The sequence below is a fragment of the Diplodia seriata genome, assembly GCF_021436955.1.
Source record: "Diplodia seriata strain FDS-637 chromosome Unknown scaffold_1, whole genome shotgun sequence".
Classification (NCBI taxonomy): Eukaryota; Fungi; Ascomycota; class Dothideomycetes; order Botryosphaeriales; family Botryosphaeriaceae; genus Diplodia; species Diplodia seriata.
This window is the reverse complement of record NW_027117308.1, coordinates 551,396-565,815: the sequence shown is the minus strand read 5'-3', so window position 1 is coordinate 565,815 and position 14,420 is coordinate 551,396. Positions and strand designations below refer to the sequence as shown.

The 14,420-nt window shown below is 57.4% G+C and overlaps 5 protein-coding genes across 5 annotated transcripts; 3 read left to right on the top strand and 2 right to left on the bottom strand.

Moving 5' to 3' along the window:
• Positions 1-1,063: 1,063 nt before the first annotated feature.
• On the top strand, positions 1,064-2,599 carry SLS55_000171 (uncharacterized protein; the record flags this gene model as incomplete). The annotated part of the gene is made up of 1 exon (XM_066771685.1): positions 1,064-2,599. The coding sequence occupies one exon, from the start codon at positions 1,064-1,066 to the stop codon at positions 2,597-2,599; it is 1,536 nt and encodes a 511-aa protein (XP_066636964.1).
• Positions 2,600-3,139: 540 nt separating this feature from the next.
• Positions 3,140-5,115, top strand: SLS55_000170 (uncharacterized protein; the record flags this gene model as incomplete). Its single annotated transcript, XM_066771684.1, has 2 exons — positions 3,140-3,736; positions 4,477-5,115. 2 exons carry the CDS (start codon positions 3,140-3,142, stop codon positions 5,113-5,115), a joined length of 1,236 nt encoding a protein of 411 aa, XP_066636963.1.
• A 2,776-nt stretch (positions 5,116-7,891) lies between these two features.
• SLS55_000169 (uncharacterized protein) lies at positions 7,892-8,933 on the top strand (the record flags this gene model as incomplete). Its single annotated transcript, XM_066771683.1, has 3 exons — positions 7,892-8,306; positions 8,360-8,756; positions 8,813-8,933. 3 exons carry the CDS (start codon positions 7,892-7,894, stop codon positions 8,931-8,933), a joined length of 933 nt encoding a protein of 310 aa, XP_066636962.1.
• Positions 8,934-11,405: 2,472 nt separating this feature from the next.
• On the bottom strand, positions 11,406-12,008 carry SLS55_000168 (uncharacterized protein; the record flags this gene model as incomplete). Its single annotated transcript, XM_066771682.1, has 2 exons — positions 11,406-11,628; positions 12,004-12,008. 2 exons carry the CDS (start codon positions 12,006-12,008, stop codon positions 11,406-11,408), a joined length of 228 nt encoding a protein of 75 aa, XP_066636961.1.
• Positions 12,009-12,298: 290 nt separating this feature from the next.
• On the bottom strand, positions 12,299-14,193 carry SLS55_000167 (uncharacterized protein; the record flags this gene model as incomplete). Its single annotated transcript, XM_066771681.1, has 2 exons — positions 12,299-13,973; positions 14,027-14,193. The coding sequence occupies 2 exons, from the start codon at positions 14,191-14,193 to the stop codon at positions 12,299-12,301; spliced, it is 1,842 nt and encodes a 613-aa protein (XP_066636960.1).
• Between the last annotated feature and the right edge of the window lie 227 nt (positions 14,194-14,420).

The window sequence follows — 14,420 nt, the reverse complement described above, 5'->3', positions numbered from 1 at the left end:
CGGCTGGTCGCTTGGGCAACAGCGGCCGTGCCTGGCGACTCGTACGTTAATGGCAAGGCTGGGAGAGGCGGCGGTCGGGTTTGCGGGAGTCCGAGGCAGCCGAGTGGCAGGGCGTTGGCGTCCTGAAATCAAAACTACGCAATCGCGCTGGCGCTGGGCGGAAAGGATGCCTGATGTCCACAGCGCACAGGCGAAGGGCCGGAGCGTGGTGCTCCTGCGCACAACAATTTCTCGAAGGCTGCCCCTAGCCGCAGCTCGCGGCGGCGCGACTCGCAGGGCAGCAATCCGGCGGCGTGTCTGCTGCGGAAGCGTAGATCTCTGGGCGAGCGCCCGCCCACGATTCGCCGCGGCGGGTCAAGATGGAGCCAAAAATAATGTTGCTGCGCGCCGCTACTGGCCCACTCAGCCGCTAAGGGTCCGCCAGCCGCAGCGCGGGCAGTTGGATCTTGAACGCCCGCCTGTGTCTGTGACGACAGGGAGCTGCGAGTCCTCTCCGGCCAATTTGCGCTTTTGTTTCAACTCCCTCCACCGAGCTATCGCGCCGCCCTCTCCGCCCGCACAATCGCTCCCGGCGGTGGTTCGCAGCTTGACCTTCGTTTCTCCCACCAACCGCTCGCTCTCAGCCTCCGCCTTCGCTATCCTATCGCGCTCTCCTCCCAGGACCCACCCACGCGCGTGAGCCTCCTTCAGCCCCAGCTCGTCCCAGGCAGCCAGCTCCTCACGCCTTGCGCAATCTGTCGTTCCCCCCGGCCAACTGCCTGGCGCTCGCAACCCAGGAGCGGCGGCCAACCCTGAACGCGCGGCAGCTCCAGTGTGCCTCACCTTCACCCGCGGGCGATCTTCGAGCGCATCGCGCGGATCCCTGCTTGTCCACTTCCGCGCCGCTCGCCGTCCTTCGTTCTCCTTCCGGGTATCGCGGGCGGGGATCCCCCATTGTTATCGGCTTACCTGGTCCTGCCACCGGATGATGGGGAGTCGGAGCTAGCCACTGTCTTAGACTCGCACCCGCCCACCGAGCCGCATTCCTAGCGAAGCATTCCATATCGATAGGCATCGTTCCACAATGGCGGCTGCAAGCATGGCCGCCGCCAGCAGTTCGACGACTCCGATCATTGGGAGAGACCGGAGCGTATCAGACGCCGCCGCCACGCACAACGTCGTAGACGACCCGCGACCGCCCGAAGCCGTGCATCTCCCCCGCTCGGCAAGCTACACCTACTTCCCCCCGGTCAAAGATCTAGAGTACGAGGACTCGTCCGTCGTGGAGCTCAAGGGCAGGATCTCCGAGGCGGAGCTGCACTCGTCGAGAGATGAGGATTCGCCCTATTCCTCCAGCGGAGGCTCGACGCCTGAAAACGAACCTGCCGATCCACCAGAAGAGCAGCAATCGCACCCGGCTGATCCGCCGCCCCAGCGATCGAGGCTCTCCCGCTTTTTCTCATCGTCCCGCGAGCCTGTGACGTCAGGCAATCAGGTGAAGGAGGGCGTGAAGGACAAGAATACACGCAAAGATCCGCCGAAGGAGCCTTCGAAGCAGCTACAGAAGCAGCCCCCAAAGGAGGTGCGGAAAGAATCCCAGAAGAATTCGCAGCAGGAAAACTCAAAGCAGATTTCAAAGCAGGCGCAGAAACCGGCCCCGAACCAGACTTCAAAGGAAGCTTCGAGAGATACTTCGGCAAACGCCGCACAGGACGCCCCGAAACTCGCTTCGAAAGAGGCCTCGAAGGAAGCTCCCAAGGAGAGCCAGCAGAAAGCACAAAGTGAGAAGGATAAGGAGGGGGAGGAAAAGGAGAAGACCGACAGGGCGGAAGTTGATCAGCAGGCCGTGCCTCCCAAACGGTCGCTTACTCATCTTCGACGCAAGTCCTGGGTGTCGTCCAGTGCGAAGGAGTCGTCGCCGAGCAAATCCTCAGGAGAAGATGGTGTAAACGGCGCCCGCCCATCTCCCGAGAAGCGTCGGAGCCTCATCAACACATCCCGGCGCAAATCCATTCTTCGCAAGGAATCCGATCCGCCTGCGGTCGAGGAGGAGCGTGCAGAGCGCCCAGCTGCTGCAACCAGACGCAAGTCGTTCATACGGAAGGAATCGGAAGGCGCACCCGCTTCTTCGGAGGACCGTCTCAGTTCGCGTGTGTCTCGACGCATGTCCATTCTACGAAACAACTCGGATCGCAAAGACACGGAATCATCTCCCGCCGAGGACGCTGCCGCGAAATCTCCCAAGAAGGGTGCCGTTCTCACCAAGAGACCCAGGAAACCCTCAGATGCTTACATCAAGCCGGTCAAGGCTGAAGAGCTCCCTCCGGTTCCGGCATTACCCGAGATACCAAAGTCTCCCAATCTACCAAGGTCCCCGTCAATGCCTGCCTCGCCTCAATTGGGCCAATCATTCTCCACCGACAGATTGCCGACGCTGATGAGGTCACCGCCATCGCAAGAATCCGTCATTCCACCCGTGCCGAGAACGGTCAATCACGAGAAGTTGAAGACCTTCTCGTTGGAAACGCCGAAGAAGAAGGATGAATTATGGGGCCAGTTCAGGAGTCTGGATGGCGACTACCAAAAGTTTGTAATTGTTGTTGATTTCCCGTCCACGTGAGGCTAAAAGATCTTCCACAGATTCTCGTCAAAATCCATTGCCTTGAAAGCAAATGTTGTACGCCAGAACCTGCTTCCATTCCTCCGAACTTACGCGACACACCCGTCAAACAGTAAGCTTCGGCCAGAGGATTTGGACCGCCGCAGCAACATCTTGAATCGATGGTGGACCGGCTTGCTGGAGATGATCAATGGAAAGAACAACCAATCCATCTCCGGATCTGACAGACCCCATATCCTCCAGGCGATAGTAGGTATCATGGAACGCCCCGAGTGGCGCACGCACCCTTCGCCGTTCGCACCCTTGACGGAAAGGCATACGTCGGTTATCCCTAGGTCGCATTCCTCATCATCAGTCGCGTCTATCGAGTCCGACTTCTTGGCCGAATCGGTGCATCACAACGTACGCAACACATACGTCCAAAATCTTACCGCACAGATGGGATTTGTGGTTGAGAAGATGTCTTTGCGAAATGCACCGGCTAGTTTGGTGAACTTTTGCGGCAAAACATGCGCATATGCCTTCTTCTTCTGCCCCGGCATGGCAGACATCCTTGTTAGACTGTGGTCACCCTCTCTGGATGCCATGAGACGGGTCATGGCCGAGTGCAAGATGTCTGACAGGTCGAAGCTTGATGAGACGTCCAAAGCCATCCTCCCCAACTTCCCGCCGAATCTCCATTCCCTTGGATTCACCAACCTCCACAAGACTTTCCGTGAGCTGCGCAAGCCTGCCCCGTTCCCTCTCGGAACAGCTAATTTGCCTTGGCACGGGTCGTGGGTGAAGCGATGGTCAGGCACGGAGAGCGATCTTTTCTACGTCTTTGCCAAGTGCTATCATATCCTGATCACGGACTTCCTTCCGGAAGGGACGACCGCTGCTGAGCGACTGTGCGCCCCCGGGCTGGTCATGGTCCACGCCCAGATCCTCGCGAACATGGACGAGACTCTCCATCGCCACGCGGCACTGACTGCTGCAAAGGAAGAGGAAAGCCTCTCAACGTCCTCGATGACCTTTGATGATGTGCTTGCGGACGGCCCGGATGCAGCGGCTTCGGCGCTTCCACTGCCCCCGGCCAATGCCGTTCGGCTGATGGCGGAGAATCGTCTGATCATGCTCCTTCGAGACTTCCTCTCCGTAGGGAACCCTCACCACATCACAGCCCCTCAAATGTTTGCGGAAAGTTTCAGTTCTCTCCTACAAGCATCTGCTCGTAGGGTCTCCATTTTTGATCATAACGCGTCTTATACCCTTTGCGATTTTCTGGAAGAAGCTCTTTTGATCTTGCTGCGTTATGAGCGCGCTGCTGACAGGCTGGTTGTCGACTGGACGTTTTGGATTTCCGTGTATAAACGCATGACAGAGAGCCATAACACCACCACCGAGATTCGACTTTTGTCCTTTTTATACAGCGTATGGGGCACAATCGTCGAGGACGAAAAGCGCAAGTCGGAGCTCTGCCTCGACTTTTTGCTCGAACCAGCGTTTTTCGAAAGCCGGTTCAATCACTGGTGTCCCATGCTTCGGGCGTACTTTATGAGACTGATCTGCTGGAGGGTCTCAAGATTTGACGGAGAGGCTACGGACTCTGACATGTAAGCCATGGGATCGAGCGGAAACGGTTTTTGGGAAATGCTAATTGAACCAGGCGAATTCTGAACAGTGTCGAGGAGAGACTGCAATCCGTCTGGGCCCATTATCTGTACCTGCAGGAAGTGGCACAGACGCGAAACGAGCCGCTTCCCTCAACCACGCCTTGCAACCCAGCACCCGGACGCCGGCTGCTTATAATACGGCACGACGCGCCGTTGTCCCCTGCAAACGGACCATTCCTCTCGTTCGATGGGATCGTGTCAAATGCTTCGAAAAACCAACAGTCGGCGTATGGCAACCACTCGTCGCTTGAGACGCAGCTGGGCGACACAAACATTCGGCCAACTTCTGCACTATCCATTGCCTCGGATAACTCGGACGCTGGAGAAGAGGACAATGGCAAGAAGCGGTTCAGCTTGCTGCGCAATCTCCTAAGCGTGTCGAAGCCGCGCTCGAAATCTCGCAGTCCTGATCCGCCGACAACGCGCGAGGGAACCACGAACACGTCGAACTCGGACAACGCTACTTCGGAGGCGACTGCGAAGAAGCACAACACGCCAGAGGTTCCTCCGCATCGTAGCTACTGCTTCCGCTTCTCGCTGGAATGGGTGCACGACAAGCGCTTCGCAAACCCCGGTCCAATGCGTCTGTTGCCTCCACGCTTGCCACCGGCAGCCCACAATTTCTTGCATGCACAGCGCGAGGAAGCAGAAACGGCCAACCCCAAGCCGATTACCAGCGTCAAACCGGAAGGGCCAGCCATCACTTCTAGCAAGTACTCCGGACGCGCTCTGGGCGAGTGGGCGATAGTGGTGGGCGAATGCCAAAGCTTCTTCCAACGCAGAAAGGACGAGGGTGTTCCTGGCAACAAGCTGGTGGAGACGCCTACGCTTGGTGTTGAAGTTTTCAGGCGGCCAGGCTGAGGCCTGGAGGCCTTTAGGTCAGCAGAAGAGAATCGAAATCAGTAATGAGGTAACAAAAGTGCGGGAAAAAAAAAGCTACCGGAGCATCGACCAGGCAACGGACTGGTTTTTTTCGTTCGACTCTCTTCTTCTAATCTGATAATTCTCTTTTAATGTTCATCTTCTTGGCTGAATCAGGGCCAACGCACATGATTGCATCACAGGGGCGGGACCTTTCGATTTTCTCTTTTTCCTTGGGCGGGGGCCAACGTAACATTGCATTTCTGTCCTTCTGGCTGTCCCTTTTCGCTTCTTGGTTCTCGGAGGCACGGCGTTTGTTTTCTGTCCGTTTCCGGCGCTTACCACCTTCCTTCGCATGCAGCTCCATCTGCTCCCCAGCAAAGCGCGCAATCCAAGTCTGAATTCTTCTGGGCGTATGGAGTTTCTCGACGCAGTGGAAAACGAGGTTTACGAATGCCACGTACTTGCATGCTAGGTGTGACGTGATACATACGAGTCGAACATGGCCAGTGGTTGCACGCAAGGAGTGGACGGGCTGGACTCCTTGTCCGAGGCCGATGGCAGTCAGAAGTCAGACTCGGGCTTGGCATGGGTCGGACAGAGTGACTAGTTGCTCGTGGGAAATGCAGAGACAAGAGAAGGGTTAGTTGCATGGGGAGATGAGAGGAGAGGCCGTGTTACTATGGGATTTTCGCCAGCTGAGAGAACGAAGAGGGGGGTGGAGTGATGCGGTGCTGGTGCTACATGGAGATGCCTCGTGCGCTGCGCTCGTGCTCGAGGCGTTTTCGTGCCGAATTCTCGCAACGATGCTGCGGCTCTGAAGAGCATCATCTGGCACGGGTGGCGTCGACTTTACTTTTCCCCTGTGTGAGAAGAATGGCGAGGGAAGCTTATCGGAGAAGCTTAACAGTAGTGAGGTCAGTAGCTGGGGCGGCCGAGGGTGGTACCATTTTTAGAAACGTGGGAGACTTGAGACAGTGACAGCGTGTTGGCTGAGTTACAAACGGCGCGGCGGCGATTGGCCTGGGACGCAGACGGCTTGCATTTTAGCGGTGTTGATATTTTCGGACAATGCTTGGAGAGCCGGCGCAGCAACAAGCGAGCCCGCCCCGCCACTGCACATCCTCCCCGGCCATCCACGTCCTCCTCCACCCACCACCTCCTCCAATTTGCCCACCACACCTCGGGCCCTCCGCTCGAGCCCGCGCTTGTTCGATAAGCTTTGTTCACCGCTGCATCTCAGCCGCCGCCGCTGGTTCCCTCCACGGCAGATGCGGCTGCAACACCTCGGCCCGCCGGGCGTCCCAGACCTTGATGGCCGCTGCTGCTGCGGCTAGCTGACTGGCTGCGCTCAACATGGCGCTCAACGCTGCGCTCAACGCTGAGCGAGGTGACGACCGTCCTGCTCCAATCCCCATCGTTCTAATTTTCTGGCTGAATCAGCCGTGGCGCCATGCGTCAGACCAGCTGGTCGGACTCAGCGCAAGCCTGCATCCGCCGCGCTCAGTGGCCGTGCCAGCATGGCCATACCGTAGCATCTAGGGCCCGGTGTGGATCCTCTCCTCATCGGAAACCCAGCTCCCGCGCGACGCAGACCGTATTTCCTCTTCTGGCTCGTCTGGCTATCTTTCGGGCCCGCCGCTGCTCGAGCGTGCCGCGTTGGCCGGCACATCCATGACGCTGAGGTGAGATTCGAAGGCCATGCTCAACCTGCATCCTCCCCAGCCAATCCCGCGCCGGCGGATTCTGCTGAGCCTTCGTGCTGGCGTGACAGACACCCGCCGCCTGAGCCAGACAACCAAGCTTCTGACATGCGAGTTAATGGTAGAGGCTATGCACCCCGCGGTGGAACGACAGCCACATCATGCTCAACCTTTCAGCCACGATTGCGCTGGAGAGCGAGGATGCTAGTGCCTGAAACGCAGTCCCACCGCCTTCATTCAAACGTCCAGCACGAAGGTGGGTCTACGGGGTGAATCCCCCACCCACATCCGTAGCGTCTCGGGATGGCGTTCTAGTGGCTGTCGTGGCGATGCGGAGAGGAGCACCAGCCAGTCGGGCCATGCAGATCGTCAATATTGCGGCTCAATCTCGTGCTGCACCTCGTCGCCAACCTCAGCATCCATCCATGTCTGTCAAGAAAAAGCCCGACGCTACTGAACCTTGGTCTTACCGCATCGAGCCCACGTGCAGATGGGCTGCATGGCAGGAATTGCCCTACACTGCAAGTGATCTTCGCCCCAGGCCATTACACGCAGACTCCCCTGCCGCCGCCCAGGCATGAGCCATGTTCCTCCTCGCTTGTAGCCTTCAACCCGGCGAGACTGGTCGGACGCACGCACCGCTGCCGGTGTTCTGCTGATGCCTGCCATCCCGTTTCCCCTGGCGGCAGCGCCAGCCTGGCAGTTCCGAGATCACACTACCTCAATAGTCCCGGACGACGGCGGGGGCGTGCTTCGCTATGCGGGTCAGCTAAGCAGGCTCGGTGGGTCGGTGACAGCAGACGCCGACTTGTTGCTGCGTCTCCAAGCCGCTGCGCCGACATGGCTGAGCATAGCCTGGGCCTTAGTGAGATATAAAATGAGTACCGCTCTTGACGAGTGATCTTCTTGTTGCAGCATCCACTCCCGAGCCCTGTCACTTCAGCAGATCTAAGACGCAGGGCAGCTATTAACTACCCAATCGCCCGTCACTCCATCGTTTGACCTTCTCAATTCATATTCAAGCCAGTCACTTAGCCTTCCCCCCTCGCTCATCCACCCCCGACTTTATCAACATGCATTTCTCCAAGCCATCTCTCTTCCTTCTCGCCGCCGCCTCCGGTGCGCAGGCTCTATCGTTCACCGACGTCTCGACCGCCGCCTCCGTTCTCAAGCGCGAGGCATCAGGGTTGGGCAACAACCTGCTTTCTCTCGTCAAGCGCCAGGGAGGCTGCCCGTCTGAGTGGAACGACGTCGCCTCGGAACTGAAGGGCTGGTTCCTCGATGGCTCAGTGTGCAGCGACGACGCGAGAGCCGCCATCCGCTTGGCCTTCCACGACTGCTTCTCTGGTGGCTGTGATGGCTCCATGATCCTCGCCCAGGAGTACAACCGCGCCGAGAACGCAGGGCTGGCATCTTTCGCGCAGAAGCTCGCACCTTTGGCGGATCAGTATGGCGTGGGAACCGCGGACCTGATCCAATTCGCCGGTGGTAAGTCACGCATATACACATTCCGAGCCGCTCGGTACTAATACTCTGGGCAGCTCAAGCAATCGCCACCTGCCCGCTTGGCCCGCGTGTCGCGGTCAAGGTCGGCCGCCAGGACAGCGACACTCCATCCGAAGAGGGCCAGCTCCCCTCGTCCACTGCCTCCGCCGATACCTTGATCTCGCAGTTTGCGGCCAAGGGCTTCTCTGCTTTCGACCTGGGCGCTCTCGTCGGCGCTCACAGCACCGCGAAGCAATTCTTCGCCAAGCCCGAACAGGCCGGCCAGTCCCTGGACAGCACACCTGGTACCTGGGACACCAAGTTCTACTCCCAGACAACGCTGGGTACCGCGCCCGTGAGCTTGGACAGCGATGTCAACCTCTCCAAGGACCCCAGGACATCGTGGACCCTGTTCAATGCGCAGGGCGTGTGGGCCGGTGCCTTCGTCAGCGCGTAAGTTAAACCCATGTTTTCTTTGATGCCCGGGATGTGATGCTGACAATGCGTAGTTTCAACAAGATGTCCGTTCTGGGCAACGACGTGGGCAGCTTGACGGATTGCACGGGTGTCATCAGTGCTGCGACTAGCAAGCGCGACATCAAGGCTGCGCCCATCGCCGACAGAATATGAATGCGGGACGGGGGAGTTGAGTCGGACGATTGAGAGATGGAGAGTGCATGGCTGCTTTGGTAATTGCTAATGTCTTTTTCGATACCTGTACATTTGATCCATGTGTTTGCACGGCAGGCGTTGTTTGGCTGAGAAACGATAGAGAAAAGATTAGCAGGAATACGCGGAAACTGCACCAGAATCTTAAATATACATCTTATATTATCCATGCACTATTATTGAATTGCTCCACTTCCCGCGGTGTGATGTTACTGAGTTACTGTTTCGAGCGAGTCTCGTTATTCACAAAGACCCCATTAGTATTTCACTAGCACTATACATTAACACACATGTGAGTGATACTGAGAAGATTCACAGCCGTGCCTCTATGTTTTTTGTTCTCGCCTTGATCCCATGTATTCCAGACGATCTTCGCCGTTAAACCAAGCTACCCAGACATCCCGGTACATCCTTCACTGGTATTACAGACACGACAGTTAATCTTCGCGTTCACCTTGATGATCCTCATCCTCCCGTTCGCTTACGCCGTAGCGTCACAGCCTCTGTTCCAGCCTCCTACCATCCCTCTAGTAAGCAGCACACCGCCCCCCTGCAATGCCCCGATTTAGAAACATCTCGCAAATCGAGATTCAAATGACTGTCGTAAGTATCTCTGCTAACGGTTCCTGCAAGCTTTTAGGAAGTTTCCGTTGCAGCATGAGACAATGATGCCTCGGACGAACGTCGCTGAAGTCAAAGTAAGCAGCCTCGCAGGGCTGAGACCACCATATGCACCCTGCCGTGACAGTATAGACGCAAGGCGTCCGATTAAGCAAGCAGTAGCCAACTGTCTAGCACCCCGTAGCTTGCAGCAAGCCACATCGGCCGGCGCCCCGCGCTGGTACGCCCGCACGCGTGACTTGCATGTCGTCCTTCGCCGCTGACTGGATAATAATGTACGTGCTGTTGCAGGGTAGCCGCCGGTTCCGGTTGCATATGCAAGCCAAGGCCAAGAGTTTCCTGGCGGGGAGGGGGAGAGGCGGCGGCGGGAAGAGAATGGCCCATGACGTGCGCTTGCTCAGTCAGTCAGCCCGGTCAGCCCTGTCGTATTCTCCCTGCGCCTATCAGAAGGTCACTTGCAGGAAGCCAGGTTAGGGCCAGTTCGCTCACCCGCTCGGACCGAGTTGCCGTTCTGTTGCTGCTGCCTCGCTGAGGTGAGAGACAGGCTGGTCGGAGTCCAGCTCCAGGTCCTTGGTCACCGGGGGAGCTCTCTTTCGTGTATTTGCCCTTGTTATTCGCCACGTCGATCTTGCAACACTACACCGCTCCCTGCCCCGTGGGTGCTTGTCGACCAGGTCCGTGGATCAAGTCCTGCGGTGAATGCAATTGCGCAATGCTCCCGGCGGTCGATCGATCATACCTCCGCGCACCACGTGCACAAGAAGGTGGGTAACGGCGTACTTGGAAAGGACACATACGAGAGAAACGGAATGCGTCCAGGCGCCCTGTGACCGGTCGCTTCCGCGAGACTCCGCCTTGCATATTCCTCAGATGCCATATGACCATGCAATCCCCCCACCACGAACTCTTTCCTTTTTCTCTCCCACCCACCGGACCGGACGGGAATGCACGATCCTCGGCCGACGGGTCACTGAGGAGAAGAAAAAAACCTCATTCTACCTCATCGAAACCGGGTTGACGTGGGCACCTGACAGGCAAGCGTCTGCAGACGCAAATCTGGCCGGAATCTTCATGCAAGCATGTGTTCAGACGCCGCATGACAGGCTGCGAGCACGTATGCGCGCACAAGAAGGAATTTCCCGGCACATTGCAGGCCTGAAGGTGATTACTCGAGTTTCAAAGCCTACTCCCGTTGCTTTTTTTCCCACGTGAGGGAGGGCAAGGGTGGGGCCGGTGCCGAGATGGTGGCTGCTGATGAGGCGGTGCCGCATGCGTATATTAGCTACCGCGTGGCTTTTAGGCTGGTCGGCGGCCGATCTGCTGGGCTAAAGATAGAATAGTCCGTGTCAGAGACAGTCGAACACGTTGGACGGTTGCGGCTGGGAGGTGAATACTATGCTTGGCTTATATGGGACGATGGGATACTATTGGCTACCGCCCAACCGAAGACAAAGTGACACGCGCGTATTTCATCTGTCAGACAACAGGACACACCTGTATAACGAAACCAGAGCGTTCACCGGGGAGATCTTGGGGGGCTGGTGGATTATATCTGCAACTGACGTAGCCCGCCGTCACGTGAATGCGGGGTGTAAAAGCCCCGCTTACTGTCACATCGACGAAAATCAACAAGTACATTCGAATCATGATTTTCATTGATATCGTCGTGAATAGGACTTTCGAGGACTCCTAGCATCCTGAGCTCATATGATTATATGTACGCAAAGGCAAAAAGTCCCAACCAATGCTCAGGTCGATCGTCCATCAACACTTCCTCGGGACTGCACATCTGTGCGGGTATCGGCCACTCCATTATTTCTTGCTGGTCGTATCCTCGGCGTGCTTCTCAAGCACGTGGGTGGGGTTGGACGAAAGGCCCGACTTATCCTGCTCGGAAGCCTGCTTTGAACCCTCCTGCGGGCCGGTGCCCAGGTTGGGGGCGGCCTGCGCCTGCTGCTGGGCGTCGGTCTGGCGCTCGGGCTCGGGCGACTGGCGGCCGGCGTTGGGGGCAGACATTGTGATTGAGTTGTTGAGGCTGTTCAGTAGTTGCGTCAGCGGGGTGTTGCGCACGCGCGGGTGACGGTGTGGAGGCGGCTGAGGGCTGAGGGTTTGGCCCCAGAGTGAGACGGTCTTGCGTGTTGAAGAGGTGTTTCTGGAACGGTTGCGCGTACAGTTTGAGGTTTGTGAGAGGGTTCTGTTGTGCTGCCATCAGCCATGGTGATCCCTGGTATGTGCATACAATCCAACGATGCACGTCTGGACTGCGAGGGGGCATTGAGCAGACTTACCTTGGGGGCAGAAGCTTGGAAATTGTTTGACAGGACAGTGAAGCTGGTTGGATGCAGTTGTTGAGGAGAGCGGCCTTTCTTCCCCTCTTCTAGCTTTATCAATCGGGCTGCCCCACGGTGACGTCATGCAAGGGCACTGGAACGTCGTCACTGCAAGTGTGCGAGAGGAAGGAACGCCCACCGGTCCGGGATTTCTCCGCCGGGAAACCAGATGGGTCGAGGAGCTGGGCAGTGACGAAACCGCAAACTGACGCAATGATGGCGTCCGCGGGGCTGATCAAGCACGCTGACCGAGCACCACCGTGCCCCGAGGCGCACCAGCCCAAAGCAACCGCTTAATCTATTGTCCAGATCTACCATCCCAGAACCATGCAACGCCGTCCATCCGCACGTACACGTATTGCGTGTCGAGTTCCATCAGCAGTCCCAGTGAGCACCGACCCAGTCCGTGATGATGCTTGTGAAGCTCCTTCCTTCCATGTACGGGTGCACGTCCGACACATCGTACTCCTGCCCGAGATACCGCAAAGCAACGAGAATCCAAGGCTGCAGGAACTCGTTAAACACGAGATCAACCTCTTCGGGCTTCTCCTCCTTGGATTTGAAGCCCACTTCTGCTTGGATGCAGTTCGGAACCTCGAAGAACTTGATCGCCGAGTGCACCGTGTCATCGCCCTCTTCACCCGCATCGTCGATTGTAGTGTACCCTGGCGTGAGGTCGGACGGCTTGTCGGCCTGAACGAGAGGCGCCTGCACCCCGTCATTGGCGACATATTCAGACCTCAAGCCCCGCGCAGAAGCAATGCTGAGGCGACCACTCTGCTGCTCGGGCGGCGCAAGCACTGCCGGGTCCAAAAGACCTTCGGAGAGGGTTTGGACTACCTGCCCGTCCTTGTTCAACACCTGTAGCACTTTCTGGGCTTCGGCGTAGGGCACGTCTTTGATGTAGTGGAAGCCGCTGGTAAACGGCGAGACGAGGAAGGTGCTATCCCGCGTGAAAGGCCCCTTGAAGATGTCAAACCGCATAGCTCCTGTGTTGGTGATGACAAGCGCCGCCTTGTTGTCCGCAACTCGGGAACTGTTGCTCAGCTGCTCAGGAATCACGTGTTCTTGAAGCCACGTGAAGATGCTATCTTTGGCAGGGAAAGGAGCGCGGTTGACCCAGAGATTCTGTGGCGCGCAACCATGCTTCTTGTCGAGCTTCAACTCCTCTCGGGCTTTGGCAATCATCTTCGTGACGTCCTTCCCCTCGGGGGTTGAGAACGTGCTCTCGTTCTTGCCGCTGTGATGGTGGAGCGAAAAGAGGTTATTGTCAATATACCGACGCGAGAAAGTGAGCTCGGCCGTCTGGGGCGCAACGCTCTTGGATTTTCCCGTGCTCAAGCCGTCAATCGAAAGGAAGCCGACCGTCTCCATGTAGCGTCCGCTTGCCATGGCCACAGACTTATCGTCAAACTTCTTGAAATCTCGGACGTGGGCATGACCACCGAAGAACTGGATCGGGACATCCCACTGCACGGAGCGGATTGCCTTGAAGATGTTCTTGTACTCTGGCGTGCGGAGAGCCACGTGACCGATGACAAGAATGAGATCCACGTCCTGCTCACGGATGGCATCCTGGAACCACTTCTCTTTTACAGTGTCTTCGACAGACTTGACGACCGTGTTGTTGGCGTTTCCGACGAAGTTGAAGAGGAAGCCAAAGGACAGGACGCGGATGCCTTGATTCTTGGTCGTGAACCTCTTGAACCGCGGGGCAAGCGGCTCAAGCTCCCCAGACTCAGGATTGACAATATCCAGGTTGGACGCAAGATAGCTTCCGTTGAAGTTGGGCACAGTGTAGTAGAACTCGTTTTCGGACGAGTTTTGCTTGTACAGTTCGTGATTGCCAGAGCAGATGACGTCAATGTGCTGGTGCTTGAAGATGTCAAAGGTGTATTTCCCCTTCGGCTCGGATGCGTCGTAGAGACCGTTCCCTTCGACACGATCCCCCGTGTCAACGACCAGAAGGTCTACTCCGTCCGCATCCGCACGGTCGCGCATGTGCTTAGCAAAGGAGATGTAATCGCCCCAGTCGGCCGAATAGGATGACCTGCGTCAGGCAGAGTTAGAAGCGAGAAGTCACAGATGCATGGAGAGCCCTACTCCTGCAGGTGTCCGCCGTGCCAGCCATGTGTATCGGTCGTGTGCAGGAAGTTGAGTTGGCCCCAAGGCAACTCGCGGAGAGGTGCCGCTTTGGGCGATGGTGCTGAAGGCTGGGCCGCGTAAGCGCCCGCAGCGAGAATGAGCGGCAAGAAGGACCGTGTGATCATGATGCAGATGCTGACGACTCTTCCCCGACGGCAGAGAGGGTGGAGGTAGAGGTCTGGGGGCGGACGATACTTTGATGGTAGGAGCTCCGGGTCACATGCGCACGTGCCGTTGCGGTCTTGGGACTAGCGGCGGCGTTTCGGCAGAATGTTGATCCCTTTTCGCTTCAAACCGTCCACAGAACTTTCCGTTTATTCGAGACTTCGACAGCGACGACGACAACCGGCTA